General features: G+C 60.8%; 1 protein-coding gene across 1 annotated transcript in view; it reads right to left on the minus strand.

The window, feature by feature from the left end:
• Nucleotides 1-13,818, minus strand: part of SPTBN5 (spectrin beta, non-erythrocytic 5) — a 46,134-nt gene that overhangs the window by 19,743 nt on the left and 12,573 nt on the right. The window contains exons 13-34 of the mRNA XM_055098674.2: nucleotides 13,046-13,198; nucleotides 12,620-12,750; nucleotides 12,146-12,385; nucleotides 11,228-11,515; nucleotides 10,002-10,242; nucleotides 9,695-9,834; nucleotides 9,427-9,526; nucleotides 8,993-9,163; nucleotides 8,337-8,501; nucleotides 7,721-7,935; nucleotides 7,171-7,357; nucleotides 6,724-6,924; nucleotides 6,371-6,487; nucleotides 5,171-5,328; nucleotides 4,651-4,786; nucleotides 4,244-4,389; nucleotides 3,318-3,432; nucleotides 3,115-3,225; nucleotides 2,713-2,892; nucleotides 1,270-1,473; nucleotides 941-1,090; nucleotides 408-512 (exon numbers count right to left, since the gene is read on the minus strand). Of these exons, the coding sequence (XP_054954649.2) occupies nucleotides 408-512; nucleotides 941-1,090; nucleotides 1,270-1,473; nucleotides 2,713-2,892; nucleotides 3,115-3,225; nucleotides 3,318-3,432; nucleotides 4,244-4,389; nucleotides 4,651-4,786; nucleotides 5,171-5,328; nucleotides 6,371-6,487; nucleotides 6,724-6,924; nucleotides 7,171-7,357; nucleotides 7,721-7,935; nucleotides 8,337-8,501; nucleotides 8,993-9,163; nucleotides 9,427-9,526; nucleotides 9,695-9,834; nucleotides 10,002-10,242; nucleotides 11,228-11,515; nucleotides 12,146-12,385; nucleotides 12,620-12,750; nucleotides 13,046-13,198 (3,654 nt within the window). The remainder of the gene's footprint in view (nucleotides 1-407; nucleotides 513-940; nucleotides 1,091-1,269; nucleotides 1,474-2,712; nucleotides 2,893-3,114; nucleotides 3,226-3,317; nucleotides 3,433-4,243; nucleotides 4,390-4,650; nucleotides 4,787-5,170; nucleotides 5,329-6,370; nucleotides 6,488-6,723; nucleotides 6,925-7,170; nucleotides 7,358-7,720; nucleotides 7,936-8,336; nucleotides 8,502-8,992; nucleotides 9,164-9,426; nucleotides 9,527-9,694; nucleotides 9,835-10,001; nucleotides 10,243-11,227; nucleotides 11,516-12,145; nucleotides 12,386-12,619; nucleotides 12,751-13,045; nucleotides 13,199-13,818) is intronic.

Consider the following 13,818-nt stretch of genomic DNA (forward strand, 5'->3'; position numbering starts at 1 on the left):
GGGGCAGGGGCACAGCTGCTGCTCTCCCACCCTGGGCTGGGGCAGGGCCTGGACTGCAGGGCTCACAGTCCTTTCTTTGAGGGCCCCGGAGCCCTTTCCTCAGCCCCATATGGCTGAGGGGTGTCTGATCCTCCCAGCCACAAGCCAGACCAGTCTGCTCCCCAAGGACCACACGGTGTGGACAGAGCCGAATGCCCCGTGTGGGTCTCTGCAGTGTGGCCCATCTCCCCCTGGGCCCTCTTCTTGAGCCACACATACAACTTGCTCAGTCAACCCCAACCAGGCCCCCAGCCTCGCAGGCTCATCAGCACTGCCTCCAGGAACGCACCAAGCGCCCCGTGACCGCCTTCAGGACTCTCTCCCGACCACCACATTCTGACCATGCCCAGGCCTCCTGACTCCATTACCTTCTTGTCCTGGGCAGTCAGAACCTTCAGGAAGACCTCGTGCTTGCAAATCAACTGCTCTACCTCTTCCACCGAGCTCCCCAAGGCACTGGTTTTCAGGGAGACCTGGATCCACAGAAAAGTCAAAGAGGCCACCAAGCCTTCCAGCCAGCCAGCCCCTCCAGCTGCAGTCTGTGCCCATGGACACTCTGGGTATGGCAGGGCCTTAGGAGTGCCCACTGAGCTTGGCATGGAGCTGTGAGGAGTGGGAGTCCAGGTTGGGAGGCTGCGACACCTCAACCTCTGCACCATGTGGGGAGCATGACCAGCCTCTGGCCAACTTCCTCGGGGCTCAGTCTGGGATAGGGGCTGGGGATGTCAGTGGACGCTCAGGGGCCTCAGCACTTCACCATGGCCACCTGGAAGGACTTGTGCACAGCTGCCTCATATTAGAGAAAAAGCCAGAGAGGCGGGAGGAAAGGGACTGAGCAGAGAGGGGAATGGAAAGGAGGAGCAGGAGGCTGAGCGGAGTGTGAGGGCGGGAGGGGACCTGCCTCCTGGGCCGCGAGGATCTCCTCCAGGCGGCCGCACTCTCTGAGGAAGAGCTGCTCCTGCTGCTCGGCCTGCAGCCTCTCTTGCTTCCGTGCCCAGGCCTGATACACCTGGTCCCGCTGGTCCTGCAGGGCTCGAAGCTCTTCCTGGACCTGAGGATGGACACATGAGGAGCCTCAGCTGGGGAGGGTGGTGTGGGTGAGGTGAGGACTGGATCCTGAGGGAAGCTCCTGAGGAGAGGCCAGCATGGCACAGTAGGACGGGGCACCAGGTGGCCAGGCACAGGCTAGGTCAGCTAGGGTATGTGGGGGCACCAGGGAAGGGGGCCCACCTCCTTGGTGGGTGTCCCTGCAGCAAGAAGTGCCTGCTGGCCCAGCTGGGTGGCCTGCTGCCACAGCTTCTCTCGGGCCTCCAGCTCTGCCCGGAGCCACTGGTGGGCACTGAGCTTCAGCGGGCCACTGCTAGGCTCTTGTGAGTTCTCCTCCACCTGCAGGTCCTGGTGCACGCGGGCTGCCCAGGAGGCGTAGTCATGCACCTGATCCCGGGGACACGGAGGGAGAGCCGGGTGAGGGCTGGGCTGGGCAGCAGGAAATCAGGTGCTGAGGCAACTGCAGCCCACCTGAGTCCACTCACACAGCCCGAGCCGACCTGGGTCAGGGCCTCGGGTGAGGCACGTGTGGCCCTTTGTCACTTGGTTTCTCCGTTCTCATCCAACCCGATCCTCCCAGAACCACGAACCCCCTACATGAGCCAGACACTCACCATGACACATCTCTGCCCTTTGTTCCTCCTGCCTTCCCATCTCTACAGAGCTCACCTGGATGAGGCCATGAGAGGACTGGCGGCTAGCAAGATCAGCCCCATCAAGACTGCTTGATGGGGAAAGAAAGTTCACCTGCTCTTCAAAGGCCCCTTGGCCGCCTTTGCCTGGCAAAGCCTTCCCTGGTATTTGACATTGCACTGCTCTCCTTGTTCTCTGAATTACTAATTTAACCCTTACAGTCTTCTGCTGATTTGGGTACAACTATACAAGATTGGTGCTGGAGGGACTTCAGGCCCTTGTCCAAATGTCTCATTGCATGGAGGAAGGAAGGGTAAATGGCACAAAGAGTCTTGTAAACTCTAAGTGCATGACAAACCCAGGGTTAAGTGCCTTGCTCAAGCTCACACTGCTAGCAAATCAGCAGAGTTAGGTCCCTAAACTCAAGCCTTTTTGCAGTGGCAGTTTGGGCCTCCTGGTCTGCCAGGTCCCAGGACAGTGGGATGCTGGGGACACCCCGTGGCCAGGACCTACTGTCCCAGTCTGATTCTCTGGGTTTCAGGCTCATCTCCCCAGGAAGCAGGGCTCCATGAGGGCAGCAGTTCCACTTTCCATAGCTTCTATATTGCCCTCCTCTCTCCACCCGTGGCTTCAGCAGGGAGCTGAAGACAGACATTAAATAGATACTGACTGATCCAGAGGTCACTGTCTAACATCTGGGTCTCCAGTTATGAGCTTTCTTGGGCAGTTCTTACTCCCAGCCCTGGCTGGGACCCTGCATGACTGCCCTGCCACTCACCTTGCTGGCACTGACCCAGACCCTAAGGTGTCACTGCTACGGCCATGTGCTCAGCCCCTGACCAGCCAGACTGACATCCCGTGTGCTCGTGCTCTCCCACCCGAGTCCATGCTTGTTCTCCCTCCGGAGCTGGAGGGCCTCATGCGTGCATGCCCATGCATGGTGCAGCACACACACATGCACACACATGCCACCCAAGGGGCAGGAGCCCTCACCGCCATGCGGAAGCGGGCCAGGAGGCGTGCCCGCTCCAGCTGGGCCCTGCGCTGCTCCATGCGTCGCTGCAGCACTGCCCACGCCTGCATCACAGCTTGCTGCCTCTGCTGCACCGCATGGGCCTGAGGCCCCGGACACAGCTTCTGCACCCTGCCTGCAGTCTCCAGCAGTTCCTGCAGCTGCGGGAGGGGAAGGGAACAGGGAGGCAAGGGTCATGTCCTCCTGATTATCTCGCAGATGTATCCCTCGCCTGGGAACTCTGGCCCCCTTGGGCCACGTCCTGCCATGCACAGTAGGCCCATGGGAGGCTCTGAGGGAGAGTGGAAAATCTAGAGGAACAGGCGGGCCAGCCTGAGGGGGCTGCAGGGGCCTGGGTCGGAGAGGCAGCCAGCTGGGCTCACCTGCCGCTCGGTGCCCACGAGTTCTCGCTCCAGCCCCTGGTGGCTTCTCAGCTGGGCCTCCAGCCCACGCAGGTCCCGTGCCACATTGTTGGGGAGGCTTGTGGCTTTCTCCTGAGGAAGGGAGAATGCCAAGGAGATGAGGGATGGAGGGTGGGCACTGAGCCTGGAGTGTATCCACTTCTAGCCACCCCTCCGGCTCACACCTGGACCTGGGTGAGGACTTCCAAGAGATCTCTGTGAACTCTGAGGGTGGTCTCGGCGTCTCGGAGCGCGTGGCCTCGGGCCTGGGTCAGCTCCCACAGCTCCGACCAGGCGGCCCTGCCCACGGCGTGTGGAAGACCAGCCGGGGATCAGCTGCCGGGCCGTCTCATTCCTCCCTCCCGCTAGGTCTGGTCAGCCCGCTCCTCTCTGAGTTGTATCGGGACTTGCCCAAAGCTCCTCCTTAAAACCTCTCCCGCCTGTGGCCCTGCCTACGCACCTTCTTCCTGGGAGCCTGTCTTCTAGCTTTACCATGAATTCAGTGCTTTGCTGCTGTAATGCTCGGCACTGCATGGTATCTGTGCTGTGATACTCCTTACATCCTGTGCTTTGACTCATAGTGCGTCACCCAGGTTATGATCACAGACGCTTTGTGGGCAGAGGCCACATCTCTCCGTTCCTCGCTAACTCTGCAACTGGCTGAGCTCCTAAGGCTTCTGCCAGGCCAGGCTCTGGGCTAGGGGTTATGAGCAAGTCATGACCTTGCCTCAAAGCTCACAGGCTGGGAGTGGATCCACATCAGCCAAGTGGACAGCTAGGAACCACACGAGGCATGGGCTGTCCCGAGTGAGCATAGGAGCTGGGGTAGCTCAGGGGAAGGCCCTGATGTCTGGCCCCACCATCTTCCCACAGCTCCTGCTCTCAATCCTGGGAGCAGGACTCTGACCTGCACACCCAGCCTCACCTCCCTTCACAAACCAGAGCCTGTGGCGGGCTCAGCTTCTCTGCAGCTAGGCCCCCTGCAGAGCCCTGTGGGCAGCCAGGGCCAGCGTGGCCCTCACAGCATGCCATCCTCTCTTACCACTCTGGGCCCTGCCTGCCCAGCTCCTTCCCCCAAACCCCATGCTGGCCTGGCCCGCTGGGCACTCACTGCAGATCCTGCTGCCTCTGACGGACCATGGGGCCAGCACTGTGCCCACGCTCTAGCAGGCTCTCCGCCAGCAGCCGGCAGGCGGCCACCCGCTGTCTGCCCATCTCCACTTGGTGCTGAAACTTTGCAAACTTGGTGCAGAGGTGCTGAGAAGAGGGGAGTGGGTGACAGGGTAGCCCCCGGCTGGTTAGGCATCAAGCAGCCTGGGAATCGAGGCACCTCAGTGCCCAACTGGGTGATGTGGGCTTGGACAGCCACGGTGTCTGCCCGCTCCACTGAGGAGGCCCCACCTCAGCCAGGGCTCACCGCTCTGCTGCCACCTTCTTCCTCCGCCCCGCCAGAGCCAGCTTCCCCACCCCATAGGCTCTGCCCCAGGGCACCCTCCTTGACCCTGGCCCTCTTCTCACCAGGGCATGCTCGGGGTCCTCTCCCAGGCTCTCCCCTCCTTTGGCTGCCTGCTTCTGGCTTGCCAGCCAGCCCTGCAGGTCCTCGGCCTCCCTCAGGAACTCGTGCAGCCTCAGGGTCCCCTCCAGTTCCCGGTCCCTGTGGTGACAGTCCGTGGTTCCCCAGAAGTGAGTTGCCCACCCTCCTGGGGGCCAGTCGGGCCAGCCAGAGGGGCCAATCTGAAAACTGGGGTTACTCATGGTCTCTGTCCAAGCCTGCGGCTCACGATTCAGGGAGTAGTAGACACAGCAGTGCAGGTGTAGGGGCAGAGGAGGGTGTGGACGTGGGGAGATGGACTGCAGGGAGTTGTGGGGCCTCACTGAAGAATTTATGGAAAGAGGTGAGCAACACACACCCTTCTCCCAATGCATCTCTACAGCCTGGGGTCATGGGTTCTGATTGACTTTGGGCCATGGCATGGGAACAGTCAGCTGTGGCTAGGCCTCCTGTACCCACTGATGAGAGGGGTTATGGTGTCCTCACCGTGTGGCCGCCAACTCCTGCAGTGCCCGCAGCTGCTCCCGGAGCCTCTCCCACACCACACGCGGCTGCTCAGGGACTTCGGGGCCAGTGAGGGTTTGGGCCGTCTGGTCAAGCTCCTCCATGGAGCTCCAGTAAATGGCTAGTTCCTCCTGTAGAGCCTATGATGCATGAGGACCCATGCCAGGCTCAGCCTGGGTGACTCATCCACCCACCTGTCCGTCCCCCACCCATCCAGTCACCAATCCCCATCCATTCACCCACCACTCACACGCCCATCCATCTACCTCAACTCATTCATCCACCCACCCTGCATCCATCTACCCATTACTGATGGAGTAAGTACTTATTGTTCCATAAAGTGAACACCTGGTCTGTGCTTACTGAGGGCTCATTATTTAGCAGGGAAAGGTGAATGCTGGCTAATCTGGGCCAAGGAAGGGAGGGCACAGGAGGCATTAGACTGGACCCCAACATCCATGTGTAAGAGAGAGGCAGAGTTAAACAAGCTGTCCAGTATAGCCGGGAGATGGGTGCTCCGTGAGGCCAAGGCTACAGGCCTTTAGAAAGACCTTCTCTGAAGGTCCTGTCACAGAACACACTGGAACTGGGGCTGTGCAGGAAACATGCCCAGACAGGAGGACAGTTCAGTGACAGCAGGAACCGGGACTGCCGTGGGCTCCAGGCTTTGAAGCTTGTGTGGTTCTGGGAGTCCGAATTCAGGAGTGAGGAAGGGGACTTCGAGACCTCCCTCCCTTCAGCCAGGGGATGTTTGTGGGAGGAGGTCGGCTTCATGAAGGGCATTGGGTTAACTCAAAGGATGACAGGTAAAGCCTGGGAGGAAGACACCTGTGGGAGATGTGGAGCGGGCTGGGCAGGTGACCTTGACAGAGGAGAAAAGTGCCAGGGGTGGGGTAGAGAGGAAGCAAGAGGAAGCAAGAGGAGGCGGAGAAACCCCAAGGCCACAGGGAGAGGCAAGACTCGTAAGAAGATGAAGGGAGAAAGCGTGTACATCACAGTGCCCAGGTTGCCTTGGAAGAAGGGGCACTGTGGGATCTGGGTGGGCAGTGGGGATGGGGCTGTCTGTGTCTCCAGGAAGCAAGAGCAGGGCTCCGTGCCTCTGAGAGAGGGAGGGTGACAGCCCTCTCCCTGTGGTCCATCATCACCCAGACCACACTGCAGGGGAGGCTCAGGACGTGGTACCTGGTGCTTGTTAATGAGCCTGAGGGTGGCTGCCTCGTCTCTGCCATAGTCCCGACTGCTCACCAGCGGCCGCTTCTCCTCCACCCAGCCCTCCAGCTCTGACACATCCAGAAAGTACTGCCAAGAGTGGGGCCAACTCACCTGGAGGATCTCAGACAGGACCCTCCGTCAGCCCTGGAGACATCTGCCCCTGCTCTCCAGCATCAAAGGGGCTTCTGTGCCCATAGGGGCACCCATCAGCTCCCAGCCCAGAGCCCCCACCACTGATCCGCCTCCCTGAGAGTCCCACAGGTGGCCCCTCAAGGAGCCCTGACTTCTGCCTCTTCCCCCAACCCCACCTCTCTGCATCCTACCTGCTGGAAAGCGACAGCCTGCTGCAGACACTGGGCCCGCGCTTCACATGCCCTCTCCAGCTCTGCCCAGTGGCCTTCCAGCTCCTGGCACTGCTCCACGATGTGTTGGGCTTGGGGGTGCCCTGAGGTTGCCAGGCTCCGCCCAGAACTCAGCACCCATTGCACCTGCCCCTGGTGAGCTTTTACCTCCAACTGGAGCTCCTGCCACAGAGTGGCTTGAGAGGCTGCTGCTCTTAACCCAGGGGCGTCCGGAGCAGAGCCATGGATGTGGCTCCAGGCCCCAATCATGGCAAGACCCCCAGGGTCAAAATAGCTGGGGCAGAGATTTGGAAATTGGGATACCCAGGGGTGAGGGCTTAGAGGCCAGGACACCTGAGTAGGGGCAGAGGGTTTCTAAGGTCTGGGAAGCGGATGTCGGTAATCCTGTAGGAAGAAGAGGGCTATTACCTTGTGCTTGCGGTGAAGGCTCTGGGCACCATTCAAGCACTCGGTATAGCTGGTGGGGCTGCCATGGGGCATGTGCTCGGCTACCCAAGAGAGCTCCATGTTGCTCAGGTGGCAGAACTGGTGCAGCTCCACTGAGGCCTGCAGCTGCAGGCCCCGGATGGCCAGATGCCCCTGCAGAAGCTCCAGCCTAGGAGGAGGAGGAAGAGATGGGAGAGGTTGGGAACAGAGTGAGCACAAGGCTCCTGGTTCTTTCCTTGGCCAAGCCAGGGCCCGTGAAGAAGAAGACCAGGGAATAGAGCAAAGCCCCATCTGACAAATGGAGGCAGTGGAAGGGCGCCAGGGCCCCACCTCATGGCCTAGATGACTCGCCTGACCGCACTGTGGGGGCCCTGCTAAGGAAGCATAATGGGGTCTCTGACCCTCCCATCCCAGAATGACTCTACTCATAAGGGAGGAGGTCTGGACACCCCGGTCCTGTGGGTGCCATCTTGTGGGACCTTAAATTCACATGGAGGAGTGACACACAGGTGGGTGGGAGGACAGGCCCCACCTCTGGAGGTGCTTCTGGGTCTCTTCCAGGATGGCCGGGGAGGCGGCCATGCCATGGGCCTTGGAGGCAAGGGCAGCCATCTTGGCAGCCAGGGTCTGGCTCTCACTCTCCAGCTGTTGGTGCCGTTTCTGCAGCCTCTGGCTGGAGCGCAGTTCCTGCCCTGTTTCCGAGCTCTGTAGGGCCCCTTCGAGCTGCTCCAGCTGCTCCTTTGCATCCTGGGAGGGACGCATGGAGCTGCATTGGGTTCTCTGTGTACAGCACAGCAAGTGGCCTTCCCGGGCTCTGGGACTGTTGGGCTTTTAGGACCAGATTCACCAGGGAGCTCTGTCCCCACCACTGCCAACCCTCGGCCAGAAGTGCCCAATCTTCCCCTGTTCCCTCACGCTTCTTCTTCCCTGGGGGACTCAAGTGGTGCTGACCACCCGCTGGGCACACAGGAGAGAATCCTGCATTGGCCGACTGAGCGGAAAGGCACGCTTAGCTTATCCTAGGCCAGAAGCCTCCAAAGGCTGCAGAGCCAGGGTCAGCAGAACACCCAGACTTCTCCCTCCGCGTTCTGTCCAGCCCAGCCAGGCCTCCGTCTCCCTCTTGTGCCCTGTCCCTCTTCCCAGTGGACCTGCAGCTGCCTCAGGAGTTGCTCCTGCTGTCCAGCCTGCTGGAGCTCGTCCCCACGCTCAGTCATCTTGCGGTTCAAAGCTTCCCACTTGCTTCTCAGGCCTTGAAGCCTGGTCTGTATGTCCTCCTGGCCACAGGGCCTCCTACTCAACAGCTCTCTCCCAACCTGGAGTGGGGATAAAGGCCCAGGGAGTTTGGCTGAGCTGCCGGTACCACCAGTGGCCGCAGCAGGCTGGACCTGGGTGGCAGTGGAGGTGAGGGGGTGACCACAGCTGCACTCCACGGGCTACCTGGAAGAAAGCAGTTCATGTGGCCCCAAAACTGCAGGTAGGGGGGCTTTCCTCTGACCCCTGCAAATAGAGCGGGGTGAGCCGGCATTAGGTTGGTGGCTGGGGAGAGCCGTGTTCTGGTAGAGGTGGCCGGCTCTGGGACTTGCCATGGAGAGTTGTAGGGGAAGGGATGGATGGCGGCAGCTTTGGGGCTGGTTTGGGTGCCAAGGGGATGCCAGCAGCATCAAGGAAGCTTGCAGGGGGAGGTTCTAGGTTCACGCTGAGGCTGATTTTTCCTTCAAAGACTCTTCCATGAAAACAGGTGGTGCAGTAGGGTTGGGAGTTTGAAGACAAGGAGGCTCTGCACCCTCTGTCCCGTGTCCCCCACCTGCTGCAGGGCCTCCACGTGTCTGCGGGTGGCGAGTAGCTCGCTCTCAGCTGCTTCGTGCCGCTTGAGTGTCTGCAGGATGTTTCTGCACGCTCCGGAGGGCTCATGCGCAGCCATCAGCCCCTTCTCTTCCATCCACTGCATCAGCTCTGCCACATCCTGCTTCCACTCCTGCCAAGAACCAGGCGAGAGTGGGTCTCAGAGCACGGCGGGTGGGGGCTGGTGCCTAGCCCTGCATCTGAGGGTGGTGTGGCCACAGCCCCTGTTTTCCTCCTCAGGAAAAACCTGAGCTGTGTTGCCTGCCTCACAGAAGGTGTTGAGAGGATGAATGACATAGCGCGTGAGGAAAGTGCTCTGTAGGCTGCACAGAGCTCTGTACGGTCTCAGGCTTTCTTTTCAGGGAGGCGTCATGCGACCTGGTCCCAGACCCTCACCTGGAGCTGGAGGGAAGCCAGCAACTGCCTCCTCCTCTGCTCACTCCTCCCCTGGAGCCTGGTCCACTGTGCCTGGACACTCTGCAGCTGCTCTCTGACCCTGGAGGGCGGGGCGGGGGGGGGGGTTGGAGGAGGGCATGGGAGAGGACTCCCACCCCAGCACGAGGTGCACTCTCCCCCACCCGCTACTCTCCCAGCCCTAGGGCGGCCGTCTGTGCAGGCTGAGAAAGGGTCATCTGCAGGTGCTGCAGACTGAGGCCAGGCTCACGTGTGTGCAGCTGGGTGCTGGCTCTGAACCAGCTTCTCGCCATGTGCCCGCAGAGCCTCTGCCCGAGGCCCCAGGGTGCTCAGGAGCTGCCCAAACTCCCGGTGCTGCTGCAGCAGGCTCAGGGCCTCCCTCATGTCCTCCTGGGAGTGCAGAGACCTGAGGTCATGCCTGGGAGAATGGGAGTCAGGACCATCTCACCCGCCACTGCCCCAGGGGCCTCCTGCCCAGCCTGGCTTCTGGAATCAAGGGGATGAGCTCCCTCCAGTGATGGGGAGTGACAGTCTAGCTCCACATTCCTGCTCCATACCCCAAGGTTGTCCAGGTGCAGCCAGGCCTGGTGGTTGGCACAGGTGGCAGTGAAACCATCCACTTCTCGGCCAAACTTCTGGAGCTCCAGCCCCTCTTGCAGCCACTGTTGCCTCTGCTCCCACAAAACCTTCAGCTCCTGGCCCTGCTGCCCCAGGAGCCTCAGAGTGTTGGCCACCTCTTGGGAGTCTGGGCAGTCCAAGGCTGCCATGGGCTGGCTCTGAGCGTCCAGCTGCTGTAGCCTGACCAGGATGACAGGCAGAGAGTCAAACCCCAGCAGGCTCCCTCGTCAGCCTCCTTCTCCTCTCACCTCCAGGGTTCACGCATCTTGGATCATGAATGAGACACTGAATGTGATAGGCCCAGCAGAGTGCTTAGGATGCAGGGGTTCCCAAGCCCCCATCGGCTCCAGCCAGCCGTCCTTAAGTGTGGACTGCCAACGGCCAATGCCCGGCCTAGAGGACATGCGGAGGCAGCACAGTGTGAGAGAGAAAAATCACGCAAGCCACAAAAGCACCTGACCGCAGGGCCACTGCAAGCCCCCATGGAGGCTTTGAACAATTAGAAAAGGTGCCCCTTTCAGCAGGTGGCTTGGGAACAGGTAACACCCTTGTGTGAATTAGAGCAAGGCTCCACTTCCTCTGAGCTGCTGCAGAACCAGGTACTGGAGTCTGGCAAGCTGAGGACCAGATGCATTTCAGTGCCCACTTGACCACCTGTCAAGTGCCCTCAGGAGGGGCATAGCCTGTGGACTGTCCCTGGTGGCCTTGCCTGCCTGCCAGCCCATAACATCATCCCTGCAGGAGGAGAGGCACCACCTTACTAAGGAGGTGGGGATCTCAGACCCGTGGGTGGGTCCTGAGCCATTCCACTTAGGGGCCACTGGGGTCCGTGTTACCAGGATGGCAGGGGAGGCTAGACGCCCTGACTGAAAGCAATGCATCGGGCCCACCTGGAGGGGGCCAGCCGGGCCTGGGCTGGAGAGAGCCTCCCAGGCAGCTCAGTGTCCTGGGTCTCTCCTCGAAGTGTACAGGCTGCCTGACCCAGTCCTAGATTATATCCTCCTCTGTGTAAACTTGCCTCAAGCAGCATGCCAGACACCAACGAGTCTGGGCCCCTCCCTGGGGAAATCACACTACTTCCCGCATGCTCTTTCTGGGCCTGAGCCCAGAGCCCAGAGCCCTGGGCCCAGCCCAAAGTGCACCCCTTCTGCCCTCCTGTCCTGACCTCTCCTGCCACAGGTGGATCTCCTCCAGCAGGTCTTGGTGCTCCCTCAGCAGCCGCTGAGCCGAGGCCACATCCACCGACACCTCCTTGCCGCGCAGCTGAGCCTGGACACTCTCTGCCCACAGTAGCAGTTGCCGGCTCTCTTGCAGGAAGCTCTGCCGGGCCTGAGTCTCAGCCTGGCGCCGGGCCTGTTGGGCCACTTGTTCCTGTACTTGCTTCAGCAGCCCCTGCAGTGTCTCCACCTGTCCTTGCAGAGGCTGGCTCTCTGCGTAGCCTGACTCCTCGACCCTGGGAGACAGGGCACGCTGCACAGTCAGTGCCCTGTCCTGGGCCTGGTGCCCCAGGCACATGTCCTCTCTCCAAACCTGCATCCCCCAGGGAGAGTGGTGGTGACTCTCAATGCCCACCCCACCCTTGACCTGGGGGCAGCAAGAACATAGGGATCGCCAGGTGCAGTGGCTCAAGCCTGTAATCCCAGCACTTTGGGAGGCCGAGGCAGGCAGATCACGAGGTCAGGAGATCAAGACCATCCTGGCTAACATGGTGAAACCCCGTCTCTACTAAAAATACAAAAATTAGCCAGGCATGGTGGCGGGCGCCTGTAGTCCCAGCTACTCGGGATGCTGAGGCAGGAGAATGGCGTGAACCCGGGAGGCTGAGCTTCCAGTGAGCCGAGATCACGCCACTGCACTCAGCCTGGGCGACAGAGCAAGACTCCGTCTCAAAAAGAAATAAAAAAACATAGGGCTCTTCCTGTCCCCAGGACCATTTTCTCCTGATCATCCCCCCATCTTTGCCACAGCCCTCCTACCTGTCGTCTCCCCATCCCAATTTCTGTCCCTTCCTCATTCCACTGCCCTGCCCACGCCTTCCCATGGTCCTCACTGCCTCCCAATGCCGCCACTGCGCTGGCCGTACTTTACGACCACACTTTGGAGGAAGTGGACCCTCCTCTCCAGCACCAGGGTCTTCTTCTGGGCCAGCTGCAGGGCGTGGCGGGTGTCCTCTGAGCTCCCTGGCTGCGGGGCCTCCAGCTGGAGGAGCACGTCTCGCAGCTGGACCTGTGTGGGTCCACACTCCTGCAGAAAACTGCACACTTCCACACTGTGTGCCAGCTGCACGGCCTTCTCCCTCTTCAGGGCCTCCAGCTGCCCCCACCTGGGCAGAGGGTACAAGGTTGTCTCCACAACAGGGACACCTCCCCATCCATCCGGGAGCCTTGGCCAGAGCCTCACGTGACAGAAGCTGCCAGACTGGCTGTCCCTTGCCCCTTCCCTATGCCTCGGACACGTCCAGCCTCTCCACCTGGCATGGCGGGAGGCAGGTGAGTCAGGCCCGGGCTGGGCACTGTGTCTGCCTGCCTCACCACCTGCACTCCTGCCTCATTCTCACCTCTGGCTCAGTTCCTCCTGCTGTCGTTGGATTTGTGTGGAGTTCCCAGGATATCTCTGCCTCAGTTGCTCAGCAGAGCTGCTGACCTCAGCCCAGAGGCCCTTTCCCACAGCCAGGGCAGTGAGGAAGTTCTAGGGAAAAGGAGGACCCAGCCCTCTTGGGGGACTTTTTCTCTTTCCACACTCCCCTCTAGCCTATGACGGACCTGAGTGGTGCTCTCTGCTACAGGGATGCCCACGCTGCCTGCCCCTGGAAAGACAGCCATCCGAGTCCTTAAGGGCCAGGAGGCCCTCGAAATTCAGGCCAGCTCTCTGCTCCCCTCCCCCAGGCAGGACGGTAGTTAAATTGGAAAACTGAGTCACAGCAGCGGACCACAAGGAGGCAGGGGCAAGGCGAGGAGGAGGTGCCAAGCTCCCAGGGCTGTACCTCATATTTGAGCTGCATGACCTCCAGGGTGTCAGCCTGGGGCTGCACCCTTTGGAGCAGCGCTGTCTGCTTCTCCAGCCACAACTGGAGCTCCCCACAGGAACTGCAGAAACCAAACAGGGCCATGGCCTCCTCCAACCGGGCCCTGCGGAGCTGGGGAGAGGTGGCCCAAGGCTGGGGTGAGGGTCAGGGCCCCCGACAGGGCTCTCAGAGCGGGTCAAAGAGGTGCTCCTCCCCATCCCAGCCCACCAGCAGAGCCCAGGGTCAGGGCCAGAGGGGGTCCCTGCCTCACTGCTGGGCCCCACATCCTCTCTCAGAGCCCTCTTGGCACCACCTGGAGGGAGATGGCAAGGGCTTAGGGTAGGGTAAAGGGCACTGGCAGTGTGCTCCTGTCTGGCCTTGCCCTGCTGAAACCTCTCAGTGCCAGCCCTGCTCTAAGGTGAAATCCACGCCGCTCCCTCTGCCTGCTCCACCCCCACCTGCCTCTCTAGTCTCTCCTCTGGCCATGGCCTCCCCAGCGTCTGTGCTGCAGGCACCCGGGCCTTCGCTTCCTCCGCTGGGCCCCCTTCCTACCTTTGCACAGGTCCTGGCCAGCACCCCTGGGTTTACCTGCTTTCTGTTTCTCATTCAAGCCTCAGCTTAAAAGTCCTTCCCTCCAAGGTGCCTTCCCTGACCTCCAGCCTGACCTGGGCTACCTTCTCATGTGATCCCATCACACCTGCATCTAATGAGTTGTCTGACATCTTCTCAGCCATGATAAAAGCTCCTTGAGG

Source organism: Pan paniscus, chromosome 16, assembly GCF_029289425.2.
Source record: "Pan paniscus chromosome 16, NHGRI_mPanPan1-v2.0_pri, whole genome shotgun sequence".
NCBI lineage: Eukaryota > Metazoa > Chordata > Mammalia > Primates > Hominidae > Pan > Pan paniscus.